We start from the raw sequence: 24,870 nt of genomic DNA, 5'->3' as shown, positions 1-24,870 counted from the left end.
AGTGAGTTCACTGTCTCTTGAAGGATCCATTGCATTAGTTAGTGAATGCTTTATTGTTTCACATATTAAAGTGAAATCAGCTTCCCTGTAATAACTTTCACTCTTCATCCCTCTTGATAGCTATGTGGAGGATAGGTTGGAGAGGGGAGATACTTAAGTTCATAGCATAGTTCATAGATCATCAAATTAGAGTTAGAGATGGAAGGAACTTAGAAGTCATCTATTTTAACTCTGTCATTTTACATATATAAGTAAACTAAAATTTCTGTACTCTAGAAACATATAGAACAATTGATACTGAAAGGGAGAAGAAGGTGGGAGAAAAGGAGAGAGAAAGAACAAAACCTTGAAAAGAAAAGAAAATAATGGGAAGGGAGGGGAAGAGAAGGAAAACAATGCTATCTATGGAAGATGAGGAGAAAAGGAAAAAAGGATGGGAAGGGAAATGATAGAGGAGAGAGGAAAATAGCTGAAGGAACATAATGTTAGAAGGAATTTAATTCAACAAGGCAACTGTGCTAGGCATGAGGTGGGGGGGGTAGAAAGATACATAAATAAAAATGAAATAGTACCTGCCCTAAGGAATTTGTCTTTTAATGAAGAAAAGAACATGTACACAGAGAAAGACTACCAACTTAAAGCTTCCAGTAATGTTTCATTAGAGAAATTGTACTCGGGTTGAACCTTAAAGGAAGATAAGAATTCTGTGGAACATGAGTGACAGTTTTTGTGAATGTACAGAGGCAGAAAATGGCATTTGGGGGGAATAGGTCCAGTTTCACTGGAATGAAAAGTATATATAAGGGAGCATTATGAAATAAGATTAGAGAGGTTAAGAGGAAACCAGATTTGTGGAGGCGTTTAAATGTTAAGATGTGAAGAGAGTTGTATTTTACCCTAGAGGCAGTAAGGATTTTGCTGAATGTTTCTGAGCAGTGAATAACCTGTGCCTTGGACTGTTTTGATAGCTATGTGGAGGATAGGTTGGAAAGTGGAGACACTTAAAGCAGGAAGAGAAATTAGGAAGCTATTAAAGTAGTCCAGACAAGAGGTGATGAGGGCTTGAACTAGAGTGGTGGCAGTCTGAGTGGAGAAAGAGAATGGATTTGAGAGATGTTATGGAGATGGAATCAACAAGACTAGGCAACTGATTAGATACGGGTCTTCAGGGAGAAAAACAAGAGGCAAGAATGATTTCTTGATTGCATACCTGAGCAACTAAGGGGGTAATCTACTCTCAATAGAAAGACAAAGTTCAAAGGATGAGGGCAGATTTGGGTGAGGGGGAGGAATAGGAGAAAAAAAGAAGAAAATGAGGAGGCAAGGGAGAGAACAAAGAGAAATAGCTCCATACTCAGTATAGCCTTCAGCCTCTTCCCTGCCTGGCAACCTCCATTGTTTTATTTGGATTAGCTTTAAAGAAAGGCTAAATGAAAGCTTGATTGAAGCAATACCCATCTTACTCAGACATCCCAGAAAATTCCAAAATGCCACCCCCAGGCACTGAAATATCTAGGGGCTTATGCTTTTTTAGCATCTTCTTGTTTCTAGTCTAATATGATCAAGTATGCCATCCATTTACTTACCACAGGAGCTGCCTTGAGAATTGTGCATATGTGTGTGTGTGTGTGTGTTTTTAAGTTTCAATTTTCATTCAACAAGATGTCCCTGCTATTATTTGGGGGGGGGATCCCTTGCCATTTTGGACTCCCTCCATCCTAACATCATGCCTTTATAACCAATCAATGGATGCCCTCATTGACATGATTTTTTCAGAAAGTAATGCATCACTGGGGCTCCTTCTCCATGGTGAGCCCCACCGTGGAGGGGATTGCTTATTGCTGCCATATTGCCAAGGGGATTGGAGAAGACTGTATAAATTAGGCCAGCTCTACTCTACCACCTGGTGAAGAAAGCCCCTTTTTCTGGGGAGGAGGAGGGAGGGTAATGCCTTTGTCTGAGCATTTAAATAAAGAGATAAAAATACATAACTATAACCTACGGAAATGAAAGCTATTATGTGAATAGGGAGTATCTCCGCTCCAGCAGTTTCCACTCCAACCTTAGCTGGAGACACCCTTATCTGGGTGGAAATTGCATCAGGACTCCCAGATCACTAGTGAATGGAAGCAGATTTCTCTGGACTCAGTTTGTTAGATAACTAATGAGTGGAATACAGCTGGGCAGAGCCCAACACATGGGGGGAGGGGAGGGGAGAAAAATATCTTTGTTAAAACGAATTTGTCAGTTTCCGCTCTGTCCTCCCAGGGGAAAGTTCAGGAGCAAGCTAATTGAATTAGGGACATGTGTGCCCCAGCTAGGAAGACTCTCTATCTGCGATGCTGGCCAGCGAGGTAGGCAACTCTGCAATTGCTGATTATTTCAGCACCGAGGACAGCAGCTGTGCACTGGAAAGGCTGTAATTGCCCAGGCCAGGCTAAACTGTTGCATTTTGCATGATCCATGTAGGCCACAAGTATTGGGGGTGGAGTGCGGTGGTAGAAGGGGTACAAAGGGAGGAGAGAGATTAAAGGGGAGGGAAGGAAGGGAGGCGAGGTGGATAAAACGGCTGGTGCAGAAAAGAGGAGGAGGAGGAGAAACAGACTGAGAGAGACAGAGAGACAAAGACAGAAACAGAAACAAAGAGACAGAGAGAGACACACAGAGGCAGAGAGAGATGGAGAAAAAGAGAGACAGAGACAGAGACAGAAAGAGAGAGATGGAGAGAAAGATAGAGACAGAGACAGAGATTGAGCATAAGCATGTCTTTTTGGTTACAAAGATCTTTACATCCCAGTCCAGTCCATCCTCATAATATGCTTTTGAGATAGACAGAGTTGGAAGTGTTCTTTCCATCTTAAATACCTCAGAAATCTGTGTGGTGCAATGGAGAGAAGGCCATCTTTGGCACCAACAAGAAATGGGGTAAAATTCCACCTCTGTGCATCCTAGCTATCTGGTGAGAGCAAATTACTTAATCTCTTCTTGGATTGGACAAATCTCTAAAGCTGTACGTTACAGACCAATTGTGGATCTGCTTGGCAGAGGAAATTTCCATACTAGGATTTCCTATGACAGTGGAAATCACAGGTCCAGACAAAAGCACAATTTATATCCTTTATAAATGGAGGTGTCAGGCCCGGAATCCTAGCCCTTTGATTTCTAAGTCCAATGTTCTTTGCACTACTAATAAGAGGAGTAGGTAAGGGCATTGATCGGTAGCAGAAACAAAAAAAAATAGAAAATAGCCCTTGAGACACTCAGTGCATGGTCATGCATAGCTATGTGTCTTCAAAGACCATTTCCAATTAAAGCACTAATGAAGCTCAGCCAACTACTATCACGGAGCAGCAAACAGCACAGGCCACTTGGCCGCCTCACAATGACAGCTGCTGGCTTGAATTGATTAAGAGGCTGGGACCAAGAATGGGTCCTGCTAAGTTATAAGAAAAATTCTGAAGCTCACAGAATCCCAGCATTAGAAAGAACCTCAGAGGTCATCTCTTCTACTATGTACCTGACCAAGCATCTCTTCTATAATATCACCAACTGGTCATGCAGCCTCTCATTGAAGAAGAACTCCAGTGATGGGAACTTACTGTTCACCAGGACATCCCATCCCGCTTCTAAATATAATAGTAACCTTTACACTGACCTAAATCTGCCTTAAGTAATTTCTACCCATTGGTCCTACTTCTATCTACTAGAGCCAAGCAGACCAAAGTCTAATTCCTATGGAATCAAAAGGTCAGAACTCAAATATTGCTATTTGCTACCTATGACCTTCAGCAAGTCACTTATACCTCTCTAAATCTGTTTATTCATCCATAATATGAAAGGCAAAAAGCTGGTCTCGTGTCCCAGCTCTAAAATCCTATAATTTTTTTAACCCTTACCTTCCATCTTAGAAACAATATATGTATTGGTTCCAAGGCAGAAGAGCGGCAAGGGTCAGGTATTGGGAGTTAAGTGTCTTGCTCAAGGTCACACAGTTAAGTGTAATTTTTTAAAACCTTTACCTTCTAACTTAGTATCAGTTCTAAGACAGAAGAGTGGCAAGGGCTAAACAATTGAAGTTAAGTGAATTGTAGAAGTCACACAGCTAAGAAGTATTTGAGGTCAGATTTGAACCCAAGTCATCCCAACTCCAGTCTTGGCACTCTATCCACTGTGCTACCTAGATACCCCTAAAATGTTGTAATCATATGAGTATACTATCACAAAAAGAGAGTCATCTTTAGAGACAAAAGACCCAGGTTGGAAACCTAATGATTCTACCCACCACTTGTATGACTTTGGGAAAATTGCTTACCTCTCTGATACTCAATTTCCTCATGTGAAAAATGGATTGTACTAGCATCTGGGTCATTTCCAGACCTAAAACTATGATGCTATGATCTAATTCTAGGAATTGGAAGTAGGTGCATTCCTAGAGCTGAGTGGTCTCCCACCCAACATTACAGGCAATGGAGTTATTTTGGATATGGGCCTTATGAAAGAAAGAAGTTGGGCTAGGTAAAGGAGAATGAACATAAGGGAGTAGTGTGGTTCTGTAAGAACAGAGTCAGAAACAACAGCTTAAGTAGTACAAAGGATAGAGTGGCAATCCTGGAGACAGGAGGACCTGGGTTCAAATATAGCTTGAGATACTTCATAGCTGTGTGACCCTGGGCAAGTCATTTAACCCATTGCCTAGCCCTTAATGCTCTTCTATCTTAGAACTGATACTAAAGCTCCAAGTGAACTGACTCAATGAATAGCAAGTAAAACAACAAATATTTTTAAACTATGGTTGACCAAGAGAAATATCAAAGAAGTAAGAGAAATTCTGCTTGGGGTAGATAGAAGAATGATTAAATACTCTAGACAGTATGATGTAGTTGAGGAACATTAGTTTAAATCTCTCCTTAGGTACCTGCTACTTCCTTGAACTTAAACAAGTTGTTTAATCTCTCTGAGCCTCAGGTTCTTATTTTGTAAAATGAGTTTTGACTCAGTGGCATCTGGTTCCCTTCTAGATCTTGATCTATGAAGCTTTTTTGTACCAAGGAAAATTATTTCCTGACCAGGAAGGATAGGCTAAGAACAGTTAACTTTTTTACTGATTACAAAAATGAATGAGGAAATAGCAAGAGAGCACAAGGTTGCCCTCATTGAGTTCAAGTCATCCCAGACAAACTACACTCCGGGGAAATGAAACAACAAGCTGATGTAATTGCTTAGCCATTGTCGGTGATCTCTGAAAATCATGGAGAGTAAGAGGCCTGAAGAAGGGCAAGTGTTGTTACATTTTTTAATGGAGGTGGAGGAAGAGATGAAGAAGAAGCCAACATGTATGATTTTAATTTCTAGCAAATTTATTTATGGAATATACATATACCCATCATAGAATCTCCCTCCAGTTATAGAGATCAGTAACTCATCTGAATCATCAGGATCTGTACCAGCTATATAATCTTTGAAATTGCCTGAGGCACTGAGGGGTTTTGACTTGTCCATAGCCAGTCCTGCAGCAATATATGTCAGAGGAAGTACTTGAACTCAGGCCTATATGTAAAAAATAAAATCACAAAGCTGGCTGTATAACATGTTGCATAATAGAGTCAAGATCCAAATAGTATATATATTTACATGCATGTATAAATATATATACACTTCTTTTTATATATATGTACCTACTTTATGCCTTTACTGTTTATATATATATATATATGTATATATGTGTGTATGTATATATCTTACCTTCTCCTAATAGTTTCAATACTTTCAATACTAAGTATCAGTTCCAAGGCAGAAGAGTGATAAGGGCAAGACAATTGGGGTTAAGTGACTTGCCCAGGGTCACACAGCTAGAAAATATCTGAGGTTAGATTTTAACCCAGGACCTTCTGTCTCTAGGTCTGGCTAGAGCTACTGAGCCACCTAGCTGCCCCCTTCATAATATATTTTTAAGAGGATAATGTCTGAGCATTTTGAAAAGGACGTAATGATCCATAAGAGCTAGCATGGTTTCATCAAATATGATTCCTGTAAGGACAGAGTCTTTTCATGCTCTCCTAGTGGATAAGACAGGGATACGTAGACTAGAAAATAAAATACTCAGTTGGAACTAGAACTGGTTGAATGTTTGGACCCAGTTCACAGATGTTTCTGTGAACTTAGAAGGGTGTATCCTTAGTGGAGTGCCCCCAGGATCTACCTTTGGTCCTGCACTTGTTTTCTGTTTTTATTTTGTTTTTACCATTTCATGGCTGGAATAGACAAAGATAGAAAGCTCGTTAAATGTGCAGATAACACAAAGCTGGCTAAAGTGTCCAACATGTTATATATTAGAGTCAAGATCCAAATAAGATATCAAGATGCTAAATTATGGACTGAATCTAGTGAGAAGAAATTTATTGTGGATAGCTGCAAGGTCATATGCTTGAGCTTCAAAAAATCAGCTTCACAAGTATAGGATGGGGAGAGATGGCTAGATATTAGTATGTATGAAAGCAATCTTAGTGTTTTGGTGGACTGCAAGTTTAATATGCATAAAGAGAAAATGACAGCCCCAAAACATTAGCTCAATGAATAGAGGCTTGGCATCCAAAATGAGAGAAGCTACAGTCCTCCTGTTCTCTGTTCTTCATTTTGGTCATTATTTATATATGGAGTACCATGTTCAATTCTGGATACTAGTCTCTAGAGTAGAGGTTCTTCACTTGGATCCTTGAATTAAAAAAAATTTACAACTATTTCAATATAATTGATTTCCTTTTTAAGTCTATGCATATAAAGACTATTCTGAAAAGTGGTCTGCAGGTTGACCATGCTGCCAAAAGAGCCCATGATACAAAAAAAAGGGGTTAAGAACTCTCCAAAATATATCTAGAGGACAGAAACTAAGGTGTCAAGGGGACTGAAAACCATGTCATATTGGAAACACTCAAAGAAATTAAGGGTATTTAGTCTAGAGAAGACATGGAGACACTGTCTGCAAGTTTTTGAATGGCTGACATATGGAAAAGAGGCAAAAATTTTCCTACTCTAGCCAAGAGAGCAAGACAAAAGTAATAGCCAGAAGTTACAAAGAGGTGAGCTGAGGATTGAAGTAAGAAAAAACTTCCCTACAACTAGAACTGTTAAAAGTCAAACTGACTATTTAGTAGAGCATTAGATGTTTCCTCATGGGAAGTCTCTAAGAAAAGACTGGATAACTACTTGTCAGAGACATTTTAGTGGTGGGACCTATAGAGATAGGATTTAGATTAGGTTCACCCTAAGGTCTTTTTGGGGCAGCTAAGTGGCACAGCGGGTAGAGTGTCAGGCTTTGAGCCAGGATGACCTGAGTTCAGTTCTGGCCTAGAACATTTAACTAACTACATGACTGTGGGCAATTCACTTAATCATGTTTGCCTCAGTTTCCTCATTTGTAAAATGACTGGAGAAGGAAACAGCAAACCTTTCTAATGTCTTTGCCAAGAAAATGCCAAAGGGGATCACAAAGAGTTGAACAAGGTTGAAATGACTGAATAATAATTCTTTCTATGTATCTATGACTCCAGCTCTAGATCCTATGATCCTAAGTTCTAAAGGGCAATGTCTACTCAATGTTGTTGTATGAGTGATGTTGATAAATATGTTGCTAAGTTGCCATAGGGACACTCCCCAGACCACCTCATCCCCATCCTGGATAGGAATGATCCTGAGAAGATTTGAAAATGGTTCTAGGACATCATCAGGTTCTGTGGAGACATGAGTTTGGTTGGAATGAAGTAGTTTTGTTTTCCATGTTAGATTGGCAACAAGCCATAGTAAAAGGTCCACTATTCTAGGAACCAGAAGTACTGGGTTTGTTACCTTGTCTTGACATTATCTTTATGACTTTAGCCAAGTTTTCCATTCCCTGAGCCTCAGTTTCATCACCTGTAAAATAGACTTAGTAATACTTTTACCACCTAGCTCATAGGATCACTGCCAAGATCAAGTAAGATAAGTCATCTAAAAGCCAACCACTGCCAAGATCAAGTAAGATAAGTCATCTAAAAGCCAACAAGTCAAGAAGAATTTATTAAGGAGGCAGCTGGGGAGCTCAGAGGATTGAGAACCAGGGCTAGATACAGGAGGTGCTGGGTTCAAATCTGGCCTCAGATACTTCCTATATGGGTGACCCTGGGCAAGGCACTTAACCCCCATTGCCTAGCCCTTACCACTTTTCTGCCTTAAAACCAATACATAGTATTGATTCTAAAGCAGAAGGTAAGGATTAAAAAAAAAAGCATTTATTAAGCAACTAGTATGAAAAGGCATGTTATAAATATATTATTATTCATAAATATGCATTCATAAATAAGCAATTATAAAACATATATTATTACATAATTATGCATAATTATATAACAATTATAATATCATTATATTGCATAATACAATGTAATTCAGTTAGCATTTGCTAAATGCCTCTTTTTCATGTATAAGGTATACTATGGAGCATGCAATACAGCTCATGAATTTTAGATCTTAAATAACATATCTAAATCTGAAATTGGAGCTCAATGGATAGAGCATTAGGCCTGGAATCAGGAAGAGCTGAGTTCAAATTCTGTCTCAGACACATACTAGATCATCACTCTGGGCAAGTCACTTAACTCTGGGCAAGTCACTTAACTTCTGGTTGCCTTGGAGGCAGCTATTCAAGACCTCAGTGTCTACAGCATTGGGCCTGGAGTCAGGAAGACCTATTAAGTTCAAATCTGGCGTCAGACACTGACTAACTGTGTGACCCTGAGCAAGTCACTTAACCTCTGTTTTTCTTAATCCACTGAGAAGGAAATGGCAAACCACTCTAGTATCATTGCCAAGAAAACTCTATATGAATCCTTAAAGAATCAGGCACAACTGATGGACCAAACAACAAAAAAAAGCTAGAAGAGATTTTAGAGGCCATCTGGTTAAATCCCCCCATTTTACAGATGAAGAAATGAAGGCCCAAGGATGCTAAGTGATTTATCCCATGGAGTTTTTTAGGTAGGAATTTCCAAAGGTTGGGTATGAGCCCCGTCCTCTACCTCTAGAGCCAGTCCTCTTTTCCTTATAAAACATTGTCTTCTATGTGACTCACTCAGTGTTACACAGAGAAGAGCTGAGTTTGGGGACCACATTTTCCTACTTATTCCAGCCCTTTTCCACCATCCCAGGTTTCCTCTCTTATCACTCATTAAAGATGATCTAGGCTCCTGGCCACAGAGCTAAATCTTAAGAGTAAGATTAAAAAAATAAAATTAGAAAGCTAAAGAGGATTTTGGGTGGGAGGAGGGGGGACATCTTAACCCAAGTTCTCAATTTTATAGATGAAGAAACATGATCAGAGAGATTAAGTGACTTTTCAAGACTCGAACTCAAGTCTTTCAGTTTCCCTTCCATAATGTTTCTACCATAATATTATTCACTCATAGCATGGGCTATGCTATTGCCAGATCCCCATATTGTATACCAGCTGTACCACTCTGGGCCAAGTGCCAATTGTAAAAGGAATTCTCTTCCCCCAAGGAGGAAGCACCCAAAAGAATTGACCTGACAGGGCTCTCTCTATGTGTATGTGATGATGGAGGGGAGAGCTTGCCTCGGGGTTCCCTTGGGGACTCATGTTCCTGACCCTGCTATCAGAGCTGTGCTGAGGGCTCAGGAGACTCCTGTGTTGATTTCATTACTTCCACTTCCTCCCATAACCTGATTAGGCTGAAGTCTATGAAATCCAGAGCTCAAGTCTAGGGGGAGGGGGAAGGGAAACCAGCTTACTGCCTGGAAATAAAGACAAATTGCATTAGGGGCAAGATTAGCATCTTGCTCCTGCCCCACGGGGGCTGCTGGGCCAATGGGGAATTGGGTATGCTGATTACACTAGAGCTGCCCTAACTTGGCTGACTAAACTCTTTCATTCAGTAAACATTTAGCAAGCACTTCCTATATACCCATCTATATGTCTGTGAGACAGTTTCCTAAATAATGAATAATCTTGGTCTTGGGGAGAGAAGACTAGCACACGTAGGACAATTAGAGAACTGGATCCTACAAAGTCAATACTGCCTGGGACCTTAGATACCATCTATATCATCTATGGTGGTGGTTCTTCACCTTTTTTCATCATAGACTGAACCCTTGGGCAGTAGGCAAGTCTATGGACGCCTCAGAGTAAAAATTTTAAATGTATAAAATAAAATATGTGAGGGATTATAAAAAGAAGCCAGGTATGTTGCAATACGGGGCAGCTAGAAGACAGAGCAGTTACAGTACTATACCTGGAATCAGGAAGACCTGAGTTCAAATCTGGTCTCAGACATATACTAGCTATATGACCTTGGGCAAGTCACATAACCTTGTTTGCCTCAGTTTCCTCTTCTGATAAATAGCTGAATAAGGCTTTGGAAAACTACTCTAGTATCTTTGCCAAAAAAATTCCAAATGGGGTCACAAAGAATTGGACATGACTGAAATGACTGAACAACAGCTGGTTGAAATACAGCTATCAAAATATTTTTTAAAACAAGTTTAAAACCCCAGCTTAAGAGCTCTGATCCAGTCCAAACTCTTCATTTTACAGATGGAGAAATTGAGAACTATGAAGGGAAGTGGCTTGTCCAAGGTCCCACAGTCAGTAAGGGCCAATGCCAGAATCAGAATCCAAATCTCTTAATTCTAAATAGTGTTTTTGCCACGTGCCAGACCTGCTCCTTAAATAAGTGAGCCATATGGTCAAGAGCTACAGTGTACAGTACAAATAGTCTCTATAATTAAGCATATTTTGAATTCAGAATTTCAGGGGAAATAGCACCATGGATGGGAAAGTAAGCACTGATATATACTAAAAATCCTTCATTAGGACTTCAAGACAACTGGATAACTAGCTACCTGATCTGTCCTATTCTTAGCTAAGAATCTCCTCCAGTGGCCATCCAACCACCCCCTGAGGACCTCCAGAGATAGAAAACCCTTCACCTTCTAAGGGAGTCAACTCTATTTTTGGATTCAGAACTGTCTCTTCAAATTCACGCCACAGTATCTAGTTCTGCTCTTTGGGAACAAACCAAACAAAACAAATTCTATCCCTACAACAAACTTTCAAATACTTGAAGATAGAGATCCCATCACCAGTCAGATCTTCTCTTCCCCAAGTTAAACATCTCAAGCCCTTCAAATGATCCTTACACAATATAGTCTCTAGTCCTTTCTCCATCCTGATTGCCCCCTCTGTGTGGTCCCTAGGGTGGAGGAGGCATTTAGGAACTGGTGAGTCTTAAACTGAACTACAGTATCTTGGTATCATGGTCACTAGTGGAGGAAGGGAGATCCTAGGAACTGTCCATAAACGTTCCTTAATGATCATAACTTATATTTGAACAAATGCTTTCACTGATAAGGTGAGCTGAGCCACACTGCATTGCACTTCACTAGACTTGGCATCTCAGCTAAATTCATTGATCTGGTGGGTTGCTTCTTTATGCTCCTGATTAAGTTATTCCTCTAGCAAGGCTTACTTAGCAACAGAAACTAGAGTAGTTGACAATTCCAGCTTCAGATATTCCTTCCGCTGAAATAATAATATGTGCTTTTAAAGGAAAAGGCAATATCTCATCTGGTAGAAATTTCTCTAACTCTGTTCCTCTGACTGAATTCTTTGTGACCTTCCAGCAACAGTAATTAGCACTCTAAAGAAATTTCTCCTCTTCCTTCTCTTTTTCTTCCTCAATTTTCTCCTCAGAAGCAATAGAAATAACTTCAGTCAGTCTTTGGTTAGCCAAATTAATCTGTTAACAAATGACAGTGCAGAGAGTCATGACTTCAATATATTCCTGGTAAATTTTATTTTATAATTAGAGACAAAATTTTCTTCTTCTGGAACTAATTCATACTCAGGTAAATTATGTATTATTCAATTGCTCAGTTTTAGTCATGTCTGACTCTTCACGATTCCATTTGAGGTTTTCCTGACAGATATTAGAATGGCTATTCACTTCTTTCTCTAGCTCATTTTACAGATGTTGAAACTGAGGCAAACAGGGGTAAATAACTTACCCAAGGGTCAGATGGCTAGAAAGTATCCAAGAACAGATTTGAACTCAAATCTTACTGATTCTAGATCTAACACTTCATCTACTGTGCCATCTAGCTGCCCCTATGTTTTTCCATAATGATAAAATGGTTCTAGTGTTAATATTTCCTAGTTATTTGCTTCCAAGTTCTCTAACTTTTCATATGTAGGTGAATCTTTGAAACACAAAACACTAAAGCAGATTTGATTCTCTTTTTACTCCAAAGTTCTACACTGTCATGAGCAAACAAGCAACTGCTGCCTCAGAATATTGAGAATAAGTTAATTTAGCAACTGTTTTTTTTTTCAGAATACTGGATTAGACTTATTCCCTAACAAATGAGTTGTCAAAACCACTCCTCTTACAAAAACATTTATTAAACACTCACTATGTTCAGGGTGCCACAACAATAGCTACTACACCTTCAGTGATTTATAGTTCACAAAGCACTGTCTTCATGAAGTAACTAGTATAAGCAGTTAACCCTGGTAATTCTTCATTCCTTTGCTCTTTTCACTTCATCAGTGATGCTTCAAACCATGTATTGACCCTTTGTCCAGACCATACAGTCAAAAATAAGAAGTATCCCTTCTCCTAAATCAAGTTTTTTTTTTCTTTATTTCCCAGAGGCCAGACAACTTTTTTACTCCCAGCAATTGCCAAGAGATTCCTGTGCTGAACCCTGCACTCCTTGATGCTGATCTTGGCACTATCCGTGAATCATGGTCAAAGGACTGTGTAAGCTCAGATCCAGAACCAGAGCAAGAGGCAGAGCCAGAACCAGATCCAGAACCAGAACCAGATCCAGAACCAGAACCAGAGCCAGAGTCTGAGTCACAACAAAAGCCAGAGTCTGACGACGAGCCAGAGCTAGAGCTAATACCTGAACCCCAGGCTAAGCCCAAGGCCCAGGCCGCACCCATGCAGTGCTTTGTGGACAAATGCCTTTCTGTACCCTCGCTTGATGATTGGAAACCTCAGGAGCTTTCCCAGGAAACAGTGAGTAGAAATGCTCTGCCTTCTGGAGAGAAGTAATGTTCCAAGAGCTAGCTGTCCCACCTTGGAGAAGGAGGGGGTACAGAATGAAGGGAAGTCAAGGGGGATAGCTCTTGAGTCAGTTTTCTGTGTGAGATTTATTTCTCTTGGTGGGGCAGCATGTGCTGGTGTACTCTGAAAAGGAATTATATGCATGAAACAATGACATAACAGGAAGATGAGGGGAGGAAGGGAAGGAGTAGAAAAAGAATTCTTCATTCGGTGAAGGGATTTACCATTAGGTTCCTTGAAATGTCATTCTCTTGATAGGTTTAAAATGGAACTCAATTTGCACATATGTACCTAATGTGCCAACCCATTCTTAGACCAAAGGTTTTATAAACAAGAAGTAACTTAATGCTCTCCCTCTCATATAAGATGGGATTTCAGAGAAGAAAAGGCATTTTTTTCTACATCAAATATGTGTCCTGAATTTATGGAACCAAGTTGTCCTTGGGATGCCTTATTAACTAGGCCCTTCCTGACTCAAATTTAACAATCCAGAGTAAAGAAGAAAGTATCCTTGACAGGGATATGATTTGATCTGGGAAAAGGTCCCATGACCAAACAAGAGCCCATTCACTCACCCACTCCTTCCCTGATGCCCTTTGGTCACATGCAATCATCTTTCCATCAGCCATCTTTTTATTTACAGATAGCAACCTTTGCCTAGTTTAGAGGAGAGGCTCTGACTCAAAGACAAGAAATGGCCCTGGTAATGGCTAGGGGCTGGAGACAGCCAAGCACATAAGCTTTGGACATCTTGGTGATCTTGGCCCTGCCTAGTCATTGTCAGCAGTTTCTTTCCATTTTTCCTTGGAATGAATCCCATGGAATTTCATAGCATTTTAGAGATGATGGAAAAATATGGCTGATCTAGACTGATGGTCCTTCAGTAGACCTCATTCTACTAAATGGCTTTGTCATTTCCCACTGAACCTTCAACAGTTTCCTTTATCATGAACTTATAGAATGGGTTGCTGCCAGTACCACATGACAACTGGGCATTCCCAAGGAGCTTTCCAAGTATCTGAGTGGGAGAGGGGGGGACTCTAATCTTCAAAATCTACACTATCTCTGCCTCGGGAAATTTAGAATGAAACAATGAATCCCTATAGACTTAGAGAACTGCAAAAGGTAAATAATGTTTTCATTTGAAGCTGTGAATGGCAATATGACATAGGGGATGCCATGCTAGGCTTAGTAAAAGAAAGACTAAGGTTTTATATATACATACATATATATAATATTTTATATTTTTATTATTAAATAGTTAGTAATATAACAATTATTATATTTTTGCATTTTGTATTATATTTATATTTATATGAATTCAGTATTTACATATATTCAATTACATGTAGAACCAATTTTTAACAATTGTTATCTGACATTTGGGGATCCAGATTCTCTCTCTCCCCACTCCCTGAGATGGTAAATAATCTGATATAAGGTTATACCAGTTCTAAGGCCAAGATTAAAATCCTGCCTCAACACTTATTAGTGACATAACTCCAATGGGTCACTTAACCTCTAGGTGCCTCAAGCAACACTCTAGAACTTAAAGTGCTACTACAGCTCTGCCTCATCTTGGGGAGGTCCCAATTCCCAGATAGTCATAGAATTTCCCCCTAAATGGAAGTGTAATTTTACACAGATCCTAGATCTTCTGCATATGCTATAATTTATCCTTAATCTCAGAAGGAGCAAGGGAGTAATCATACTTGTTAATCATCTTCCATTTAGATTAGCTTTAATTTAAGAAGCTTGAAGTTCCTACTGTGCTCCAGGCGAGCCAGCTTGGTAGAGGGAATAGAGGGCCAGCCTTGGAGTCAGGGTCAAGGCATGCCTCTGTTATATACTGACTTTGGCCCTAGGCAAACCACTTAATCTTTTAGTGCCCTCCAGACAAATCCGTGAGACTACAAGTTCTTCAACTGTATCAGCAGTCAGAGATTTCTCACTGTGGTGAAATCATCACTAAATACTCCTTCCCACCAAAGTAACAAATGTTGTTTTAGGAACTTGGGATACAAAGGAAAAAAATGTCAAATGGCTTCTGGCCCTCTATGAGCTTACAACCTCTTTGTTGAACTAGATTTGAAAGAGTGTCCCCTAGAACAGTTGATGGTCAGCCATGCCACCTCTCCCCCAGAGTTCATTACTAGAAAGGCAGAGGGGCTTGGGAAGAGCTGCTCTTCTCCCCCTCTCCACTGTGCCTGATGTCATTTTCCCACATCCCCCGAGCTTCTGCCCAGCAGCCCAATGGGAGCACTTTCTCCATCCCCTGTGTATGGTAAGGGGGGAAGGGCACAGCACAGGGTCTCTTGGGGGACAGGCACTGTGCTCAGTCTGGGGTGGGATAGAGGTGAGGCCCAGCACTCCACCTCTAAAAGATTCACCATTACTGCTCTAGAATAAGGAGTTCCCAGTTCCTATTTGACCTCTTTAGTTGAGACAGAAAAAGCACATAAAACAAGATTTTTCTAGGAAACCAAAAGACAAGAGGAGAGTTAATTATGGTTAATCAATTAGATGCAGTTTGGAGCCAACAAGGTGCTTAATTAGTAGTGGCTACCAGAAACAGAGAAATTATTTTGTTCTGATGGAGCTTCAAAATATGTCAAGGGAAGTAGTGAGGCTATTACTGTATTGTGACAGCATATACATACATCGATAATATTTCCTCATTGTCAGTCATTGTATAATACCTAATGTAATTACTATCACATGTTGGCTTATGAACTTACCTAGGCTTGATGAAATGAAAAAGAAAATCTACCTCTGAGAGAAATATGACAAATAATCTTTCCCACAGTGGTACAAAACAGTGGTCATCCCCAATGGTATGAAGACTTTTGTCACTTGATATTTTATGCACTTCTATGAAAAACATCCAACACACAAGCTTGCAAAATTAATCTCGCTTTCTTTTTTATAAAAGAAAAATATAAAAGCCCTTTTATAATCAAAAAAGGTTAATGGGTTTATAAATCAGGGAAATGCTGCTAATATAGTTTACCTAGCTTTTAGCAGTCTGTTCAACAAGCGCCTCATGCTATTTATTCTCTTGAATAAGATAGAGAAGTGGGCTGGGTGATTACGTAGTTTGGTGGATTCACAGCCAATAGAATGACTAAGATCAAAAAGTCATCATTAATGGTTAGTCAGTGTGGATGGTCTCTAGTGGGGAGCTTGGCTTCTATTGTTGACCCTATGATAATGTCTTTATCAATGACTTGTTGTATGAAGGCATAGAAGGCATATAATACTTGCGAAGTTGGGAGGGTTAACTAATCTGCTAACTAATGGAAGTGGGGGGTGGGAGTCCAAAAAGACCTTAACAGTCTAGAACATTGGGTCTCATCTTATAAAAATTACATCTAGTAGGTATAAATATACAATCTAACACACTTGACCCCCCCCCCAAAATCAACTTGATAAATTCAATCTAGAGCAGACATGGCCAGACTGCATTTTCCTAAAGTAAAATCTGGGGGGTGGTGGGATACAACTTTGATATGAGTCACCTGTATGAATGTAGCAGCTCAGAAAGCTAAAGCAAAATTAAGCGACATCATAAGACATTCATAAAGTCTAACACCAGGGAGATGACAATGGTCCTGTACTCTGTCTTGGTCCGACTCTATATCTAAAGTAGTGTGCTCAGTTCTGGGCACCCCATTTTAGGAAGGACATTAACTGGAAATTGTCCATAGGTGGGTGAAATGGATGGAAGAAGATCTTGAGTTCATGCCACATAAGGATCAGTTGAAGAAGTCAGGTGTAATTAGCCTGGTGGAGAGACTTTGAGGAAATATCATGCCTGGTCTTCATGTATTCGAAGAGTTTTCAGGGAAAAGAGGAATGAAACCTATTCTGCTTGGCCTGAGAGAGAGCAGAATAGGAACAAAGAGATAGAAACCACACAGAACATTTAGGATTGATATAAGGAAAAATATACTAAGAAAATGATCCCAAAGTTCTCACCAGGAAATGGGAGATTTTCCCTCCCTGGGGGTTCAAGCAAAATCTGGATTTGATGTAAAATTGTCTGATGTCCCTTTAAGCTTCAAAATCTGTAATTCTATGATTCTTTCTACATGTTCTTTCCTCAGAACTCTTATGTCTTGAGCAAATCCTCTTTCTTTTTTTACCTTATTCTATTTATTCTATTCATGAACAACTAACTCCTTTCTGGAAGTTTTAAGTTCAACAAGATTCAAGTCAAAAACAACTTTTCCCCCTTAGCATGTTTTGCAATATTAATCAGAGCATGAATAAGCCATCCTGGCTAAATATCCAGTTCACCACCTGGCTGGTGAATGTGGCTGGAGAAATAGGGTTAGAAGGAGAGCAATCTATTTCAAATCTTCACAAGCCCCCACTGCCTGGGGAATCCAAGCCAGTAAGAGGCTCTATTAAGACTTGATTTAACAAAATTGTAATTGTGTGGGGAAAGAAAAATGGAACTAGGGTGAGTGGAAGAGGCGATGCAATAAAAGAAAGGAAGTATAAGAACACGTCTGAGGGAAAAGAGAGAAGACAAAAATCTCTTCATAGAGAACAAAGGGGGTGAGTAGGGAAGAATGGTTATGCTCTGGGACATGAGACTTGTGTTAATGAGGAGTCTGGGGAGAGAAGACTGTGCCCTATTTTTCCATAGCCAGAAGCAAATACTTGGATACTCAATCCTAAAGCCCTGGCCTCCTTAGGAAGTACCCAGCCAGCTTTATTTTTTATATGTATGGTTGAAGTTCTATTGATGATCTGGTTCTGTTGATCCTGATTTACATCCTTCTGTGTCTTTCTATATTTCCCTACATTTTCTATGAAGCAGTTAGAACACTACCTCACATATGGGCCCCTAGAAAATCTACCCAAGGTTAGACATTGTGTATAAGTATGCACTGAAAACCCCAGGTCATGAGTCTTCAACCATTTACTAGTTAACCAGAAGACATACTAAAATACATTTAATTAAGCACCATAGCACATAAAGTAACAATATACCCATACGACAAGCATCCATGGCATCTTTTCATTGGTTACCATTTTGTCAAAGTGTTCACATGCTGAGAATGAAAAAGGAACACATTTGAAGGGCACACAAGTAGGAACCTTTGTCCAAGGAATATGTGTAAAGAGGAATATGACAAGAAACTCTATGGCCTAGAGCAGTATTGGTGAACCTATGGCACATGTACCAGATTGTGCTGGAGGGGCACCTGAGGACATTTCTCCCATCACCTGCTCCTCTGCCCAGCAGCCCAATGGTAGCACTTCCTTCCCTGTCTAAAGTAAGGTGGGGGGGGGCTCACATGCAGCTTGAGGGTTACAGTTGGGGCATTCAGTCTCTAAAAGGTTCACCATCACTGATCTAAGCTCATGGTTAGAGAACATACTTGTATGGACGCATAATCTGGACAACTCCTCTGAGGCCCCAATGTTATCTGGTATTGTAATCAAACTATTCTCCATTCTGCTAGAAATCTCAGCTCTCTCTTATCACATTATCTCTTCTGGATATATTGTGCTAGTTTCTATTGAATGTCTCACTGGTTTCATAGTTGCTGAGTTGTTCTCAGTTTCCATTTGCTAAAATGTAATGAATGGAAAGCCTCTTCCTGACAAGAATAAATTGGTCACTCTTTAGTGCATAGCTGAAGCTTTGAGCTAGGATACCCAGATGGAGAACTAACAAAAGCCAGTAGAATGCCCCTGGTTCACATTAAGCCTATTTTCTTTTATAGCCTTTCCCATGGCAGGTTTTTAAAAATTCCTTTTAACTTCCACTTAATTTCTGAGGATGAGCCGGTGTCACCAAACTCATTTTAGGGATTCTGCTCACATATATACACTGCCCTTCAAAAATCATATAGAAATTTTTTATTAAGTTTATTTATTTAGCTAATTAAGAATATTTTCCCATGATTACATGATTCATGTTATTTCCCTCCCCTCCTCCCACCCCCTCCCATGCCAACGAGAAATTCCACTGGGTTTTACATGTATCATTGATCAAAATCTATTTCCATATTATTAATATTTGCTAGAGTCTACATCCCCAATCATATTCCCATTGAACCATGTGATCAAGCAGTTGTTTTTCTTCTGGGTTTCTATTCCCGTCATAGAAATTTTTGAAGGCTATCTTCCTAATAGAAACAGAACCTTTTTAAGTAGCATGCAAATAAATCTGGATGAAGCTCACATAGTCCTCCTTCCTGCATTTTACACATATGTTTCAGCAACAATCTCCCATGACTTTTGTTCTATAATTGGGTCTATACAAAACCTTGCTTGTCTCCCTGATTCATACTTTTGTTGTTGTTTTTATGGTCATAATTATATACATTTTATGATCCTCACAATCTCTTCTTGACACCTTTGAATAACACTCTTTTTCTTTGTAAATCAAACATGATGTGAACTGTACTGTTAGATGGCTGATTGAATAAAGAAAAGAAAATTGGGTACATAAGTCAGGGTACCCAGGAATAGTGGGAGCAGCAAAGAGAAGGGGAAATATGAGGATGGGATAGAGTGTAGGGAGTCTTAAGCCAAAGGAAGTAGGCGGACAAGTAGACAACGATGGCCGGGGACTCTGTCTCAAACTCAGAGCAAGCAAGGTTCAGGAATTATTTTTATTTTTTTAAAAAACCCTTACCTTCTCTCTTAGAACCAATACTATGTATCGGTTCCAAGGCAGAAGAGTAGTAAGGGCTAGGCAATGGTGTTAAGTGACTTGCCCAGGGTCACACAGCTAGGAAGTATCTGAAGCAATATTTGAACCTAGGACCTCCAGTTTCTAGGCTTGGCTCTCAATCCACTGAGACATCCAGCTGCCCCCAGGAATAATTTTTTTAAACATTTATTAATATTCATTTTTAACATGGTTACATGATTCATGCTCCTCCTTTCCCCTTCACCCCCCGCACTCCCCCCACCCATGGCCAATGCACATTTCCACTAGTTTTGTCATGTGTCCTTGATCAAGACCTATTTCCAAATTGTTGGTAGTTGCATTGGTGTGGTAGTTTCGAGTCCACATCCCCAATCATGTCCACCCTGACCCATGCGTTCAAGCAATTGTTTTTCTTATATGTTTCCTCTCCTGTAGTCCTTCCTCTGAATGTGGGCAGCGTTCTTTACCATAAATCCCTCTGAATTGTCCTGGGTCACTGTATTGCTGCTGGTACCCCAGGAATAATTTTTAAAATGAAGCTCTGGATTCTGCACTCACCTGGTGTCACCATTCACTACTGTGCATATGTCCTATCAGTACTTATTCCTTTATGGATTATGATGCCTAGTGCCGCCAAACTTTCTGAATTGGTAAATTGTTCTGCTCAGATTCTTGCTCTCCCTCCTTCCCTTTTCCCCTTGCTGAACTAATGTGAGCCAGTGTATGCAGGGTTTGGAGTCAGGAGACATAAAGGTTCACCTCTGACACTTGTTAACAGTGCAATATGGAACGAGTGACTATCTCTTTCTTCATCAGTGAAATGGAAGTATCAGTCCTTCTACTACCTATTTTCAGGGCTGTGAGGGAAGTACTCTGTAAACCTTGGGTTGCTAGATAATCATGAGTTTTTGTTACTAAACAGGTTAGTTGCTTCAAATATCCCTGGTTTTATAGAAGAATGTTCACACTCAAGTCAGTGAGGGATTAACAAGATCATGAGGACTGCAGAGATAAAGATAAAACAACAGAATCAGGTCTTGTAGCAACAACATGGTAATATGTGCTATTGCCATGTTGATATGGCAACGGAACAGAGGCATGTAGCAACAGGACAAATTGTCATCTCAGTAGGATACTATAGTGTAACAATAGAACAGGGCTACATAGCCACACAACATGGTACCCTTACAATACAATGTGGTGGTATAGCAACCACACCAAACAAAAACACCCTTCCAAGTCCCTCCCCCCTACCAAGTCTCTCAACCTGTGAGTTACAGATGATCACCCCATAACTAGAGTGTATTTGGCCATGTTCAATCTTGAAATACACTCCCCAGGGCCCAAGAAACAATTTTCCTTCTGATTCCCTCTAGAGTCTTGTTCAGCTTAATAGGAAATCAGGAATTTTCTTTGGAATAATACATTCTGCAAGGGATGGCAATAGCATGGGGGTGGGGTAGTAACATGGGCTGATTCGCAAAGAAGAGTCTTGAGACTTGTGCCTTGTGAAATTGAGTGACACAGAACCCAATTCTAGGCATGTTTGTTATGCAAAAACCAACCACTCTGTGCCCTATTTCATTATGGACCTTTAAAAGAGTGGTGAGTTGCACCCCCAGAAGACTGGCAGGGGGAGAATAGGGCAAAACAAAATGGAACAGGGCTCAACTTAGTTTTGAGAGACCCGTTTCTGCTGCTTGCTAGCCATTTGTCCTGGTCCAAGACACTTCTTAACTCAAGACCTGATTTCCTTATATCTAGGAAATGGGAAATGACATTCCTACACTAACTTGCCTTGTGGAACCAGAGGGAAACTCGGATAAGAGATGTCTGACTCTCTCTCTAAAGACTCAGAGGAATGAAACTATCCTGTTGTCATATAGTTGCTGTTGTGTTGTTGCTGCCATTGTGTTATTGTTACTGTTATTGCATTGTTACTGCTGTTCTTGTTTTATTTGCTGATGCTACTGTTATTGCTTGTGTAATAGTTTCTGGATTGGTACTGTTACTGTTGTGGTTATATTGTTGCTGTTGCTGTTATTACTGCTGTTGTGTTGTTTTTGCTGCTGCTGTTGCTGTTTTTCTTGTTACTGTTGTTGCAGCTGCTGATTATTAGTTGTTGTTGCCACTCTTGCTATTGTTACTATTGTGTTATCACTTCTGTTGCTGGTGGTGGTGCTGTTGCTGTTGTTATTGCTATTGTGACTGTTGTGTTGTTACTGTTCTTGTTAGTACTATTCTTGGCTGCTTCTATTGTTGCTCACATAGTTGTTTCTATATCTGTTGTTACTGTTGCGATTTTATTATTGTTGCTGTTGTGTTGCTTTTACCACTGCTGCTATTAATGTTGTTGCTGCTACTGATTATCAATTGTTGTTGCCACTGTTGCTATTGTTACTATTGTGTTATCACTGCTGTTACTGGTGGTGGAGGTGGTACTATTGCTGTTGTTATTGCTATTACGGCTGTTGTGTTGTTACTGTTCTTGTTATTACTATTCTTGCTCACATAGTTGTTTCTGTATTTGTTGTTACTGTTGTGATTTTATTATTGTTGCTGTTAGCACTGCTGTTATCAATGCTGTTGCTACTTCTGATTATCAGTTGTTGCTATTGTTGCTATGCTTGTTTTTGCTGCTGCTGTGTTGTGGCTGTTACTGTTATTACTAATGCTATTGTTGTTACTACCACTGTTGCTATAGCTGTTGTGTTATTACTGCTGTTCTCTTATTGTTGCTATTGCTGCTATTACTACTCTTGCTGCTGATGATTTTTATTACTATTGCACTTCTAGCTGCTTTTTCTGTTGTTTCTAATGCTGCTGTGGGGTTGCGTTGTCATTTCTGCCATTGCTTGTGTTTTTTTGCTATTGCCATTGCTATTGTATCATTTTTACTGATGCTGTCATTGTTATTGCTGCTGCTATAGTTGCATTGTTGTTATTTGTTGTTTGTTTGTTTGTTTGTTTGTTTGTTGTTGTTGTTGTTGTTGTTGTTGTTAACTTGGTTGCCGCTGGAGAAAGAGGGTTACTCCTGGGGTCAGGAAGGCATGCATTTGAATCCTGTCTGGTACTTACTAGTTATGGGATCTTGAATAAGTCCTTTAACATTTCTTTTCAAGTTTTAGATTTAAAATTATTTTTAAAATATCTATTTTTGTGCCTTGGTTTTCCTATCTATAAAATAGAGATAAGAATTGTCACCTCCTTCCTAGGTTTGTTGAGGATCAAATGAGATCACACATGGACAGTGCTTCACACACTTTAAAGGGCAATATTCATGCTAGCTCTCATTATTATTGTTGTTATTCTTGACACCAGAACATTTACTATCCTAATGATGTTCATCTTGCTCTTCAGAATTTTTCTGCTTTATATAAAGTTATTCCTCTCCCATCTTATGAAGTTTCTACTTGAGTCTTCTCCAGGTTATAATGGTTTCTTTAGGTTTTGTGCTGTCAAAATATCACAAAAGAGACAGCAAAGGGTCTTCCCTGAGTTTCATATAGAAGATAAACAATAATGGTGATAATAATTAGAATTATTTAACACAAGTTTTTACAAAGCATTTTATAGCTATCTCATTTTCACAACTCTGGGAGGTAGATGCTATTATTAACCTTGCTAGGAAGTATCAGTGGCCAAATTCAAATTCAGACCTTCCTGCCTTCACGTCTATCATTCTATGTACTACAGCACTTGACTGCCAATGTCACTTTTGCAATACTTTTCCCATCATTTCCTTTACTGGGCCATTATGAATATCCTTAATCAAGGAAGGCTTCATGGACTGATGAGCAACCAGGGCTTCAGCTGAGATTACTTTTCTTCAATCACACATGCCCATGGAGTCCTCTGGATTTAGCCCAGGATTCATCTGTACTTCTGGAGAGACAGGAGAACAAGAATCAGGTTCCTAACCTCACAGAGTTCCCAAAGGGAGATAAGATTCATACTCAGAGATCAGAATAAGGCTGAACAGGGTATGTGAGTAGCAGAATGGATGGTTGACAGTAAGTGTTACGGGCAGCCAGAAAGGGAGATCTGTGTTAGATAAATTTGTAGTTTGTTGAACAACTGTAATGGATCAATGGTTTGTTTCCTGGAGGAAGGTTCTTAATTCTGTCCTGTCCAGTGCTTTGATTACCAATGACATGAATGAAGACACAGAAGACAGTCATCAAATTTTCAGATGACAAAAATGAGAGGGAGTTAATAAAATAGATGACAGAATAAAGATCCAGAAAGATCAGACAGGCTGGAACAATGGATCGAACCTAACAAGATGAAATATAAATGGAATAAAGTGGCCTCAGACATTTTCAGGGCCAGGAGGTGGGTCTGCCATGTAGTGATCATGAGAGACAACAGATGGCCAGCCCACATGGTACTCTCATACCCTGGAGAGAGGTACTAAAAGAACAAAATGAAGGCTTCCAATTCATCCAGTAGGATTTACTTGGAAAATAAGATGAAGAATCATAACCAAAAAGAGCTGGAGGGGTAGTGATCTGCTCACAAAATGAGATCAAATAATCAAAGAACTGACATCACACATTAAAGTTCTAATAATTAAAGGGATAGATCCAGGATAAGAGAGATGCAACTTAGCAATAGTTTGTGTGAAGGAAAAAAAAGCCCTTGGGTTTTAATTGACCACAAGATGAGCTGGTAGTACACAATGACTTCCCTCTTTTCTCTTCCTTTCTCTCTTTTATCTGCATTCTCACCTCCTCTCATCCTTTCACTTTTACCTCTTTCTATTCACCTGTTCATTAACCCTCTATCCTACCCCATCTCCTTTTATCTCTCCTTTCCCCTATCATGTCCTCTCTCCCACTCCATCATTTTTATCACTCCATCTCTTTCTTCTTCTCTCTCCATCCATGCTTTCCATTCTTCCATTCCTCTTCCTCCTTTGCTTTCCTTCAACTCTTTCCTTCCCTCTTCCTTCCTCTCTGTCTTTCCATCTCATTCCCACCATCAGTTTCTCTCTCTCTCTCTCTCTCTCTCTCTCTCTCTCTCTCTCTCTCTCTCTCTCTCTCTCTCTCTCTCTCTCTCTCTCTCTCCCTGTCC

The 24,870-nt window shown here is 39.8% G+C and overlaps 1 protein-coding gene across 1 annotated transcript in view; it reads left to right on the top strand.

Annotated features, from left to right (window-relative positions):
* CCDC33 (coiled-coil domain containing 33) overlaps positions 1-24,870 on the top strand; it is a 181,312-nt gene that overhangs the window by 77,554 nt on the left and 78,888 nt on the right. The window contains exon 11 of the mRNA XM_044660257.1: positions 12,699-13,070. Within this exon, the coding sequence (XP_044516192.1) occupies positions 12,699-13,070 (372 nt within the window). The remainder of the gene's footprint in view (positions 1-12,698; positions 13,071-24,870) is intronic.

The sequence above is a fragment of the Gracilinanus agilis genome, chromosome 2, assembly GCF_016433145.1.
Source record: "Gracilinanus agilis isolate LMUSP501 chromosome 2, AgileGrace, whole genome shotgun sequence".
In the NCBI taxonomy this organism is placed as follows: domain Eukaryota; kingdom Metazoa; phylum Chordata; class Mammalia; order Didelphimorphia; family Didelphidae; genus Gracilinanus; species Gracilinanus agilis.
This window is presented reverse-complemented; position numbering and strand designations above follow the sequence as displayed.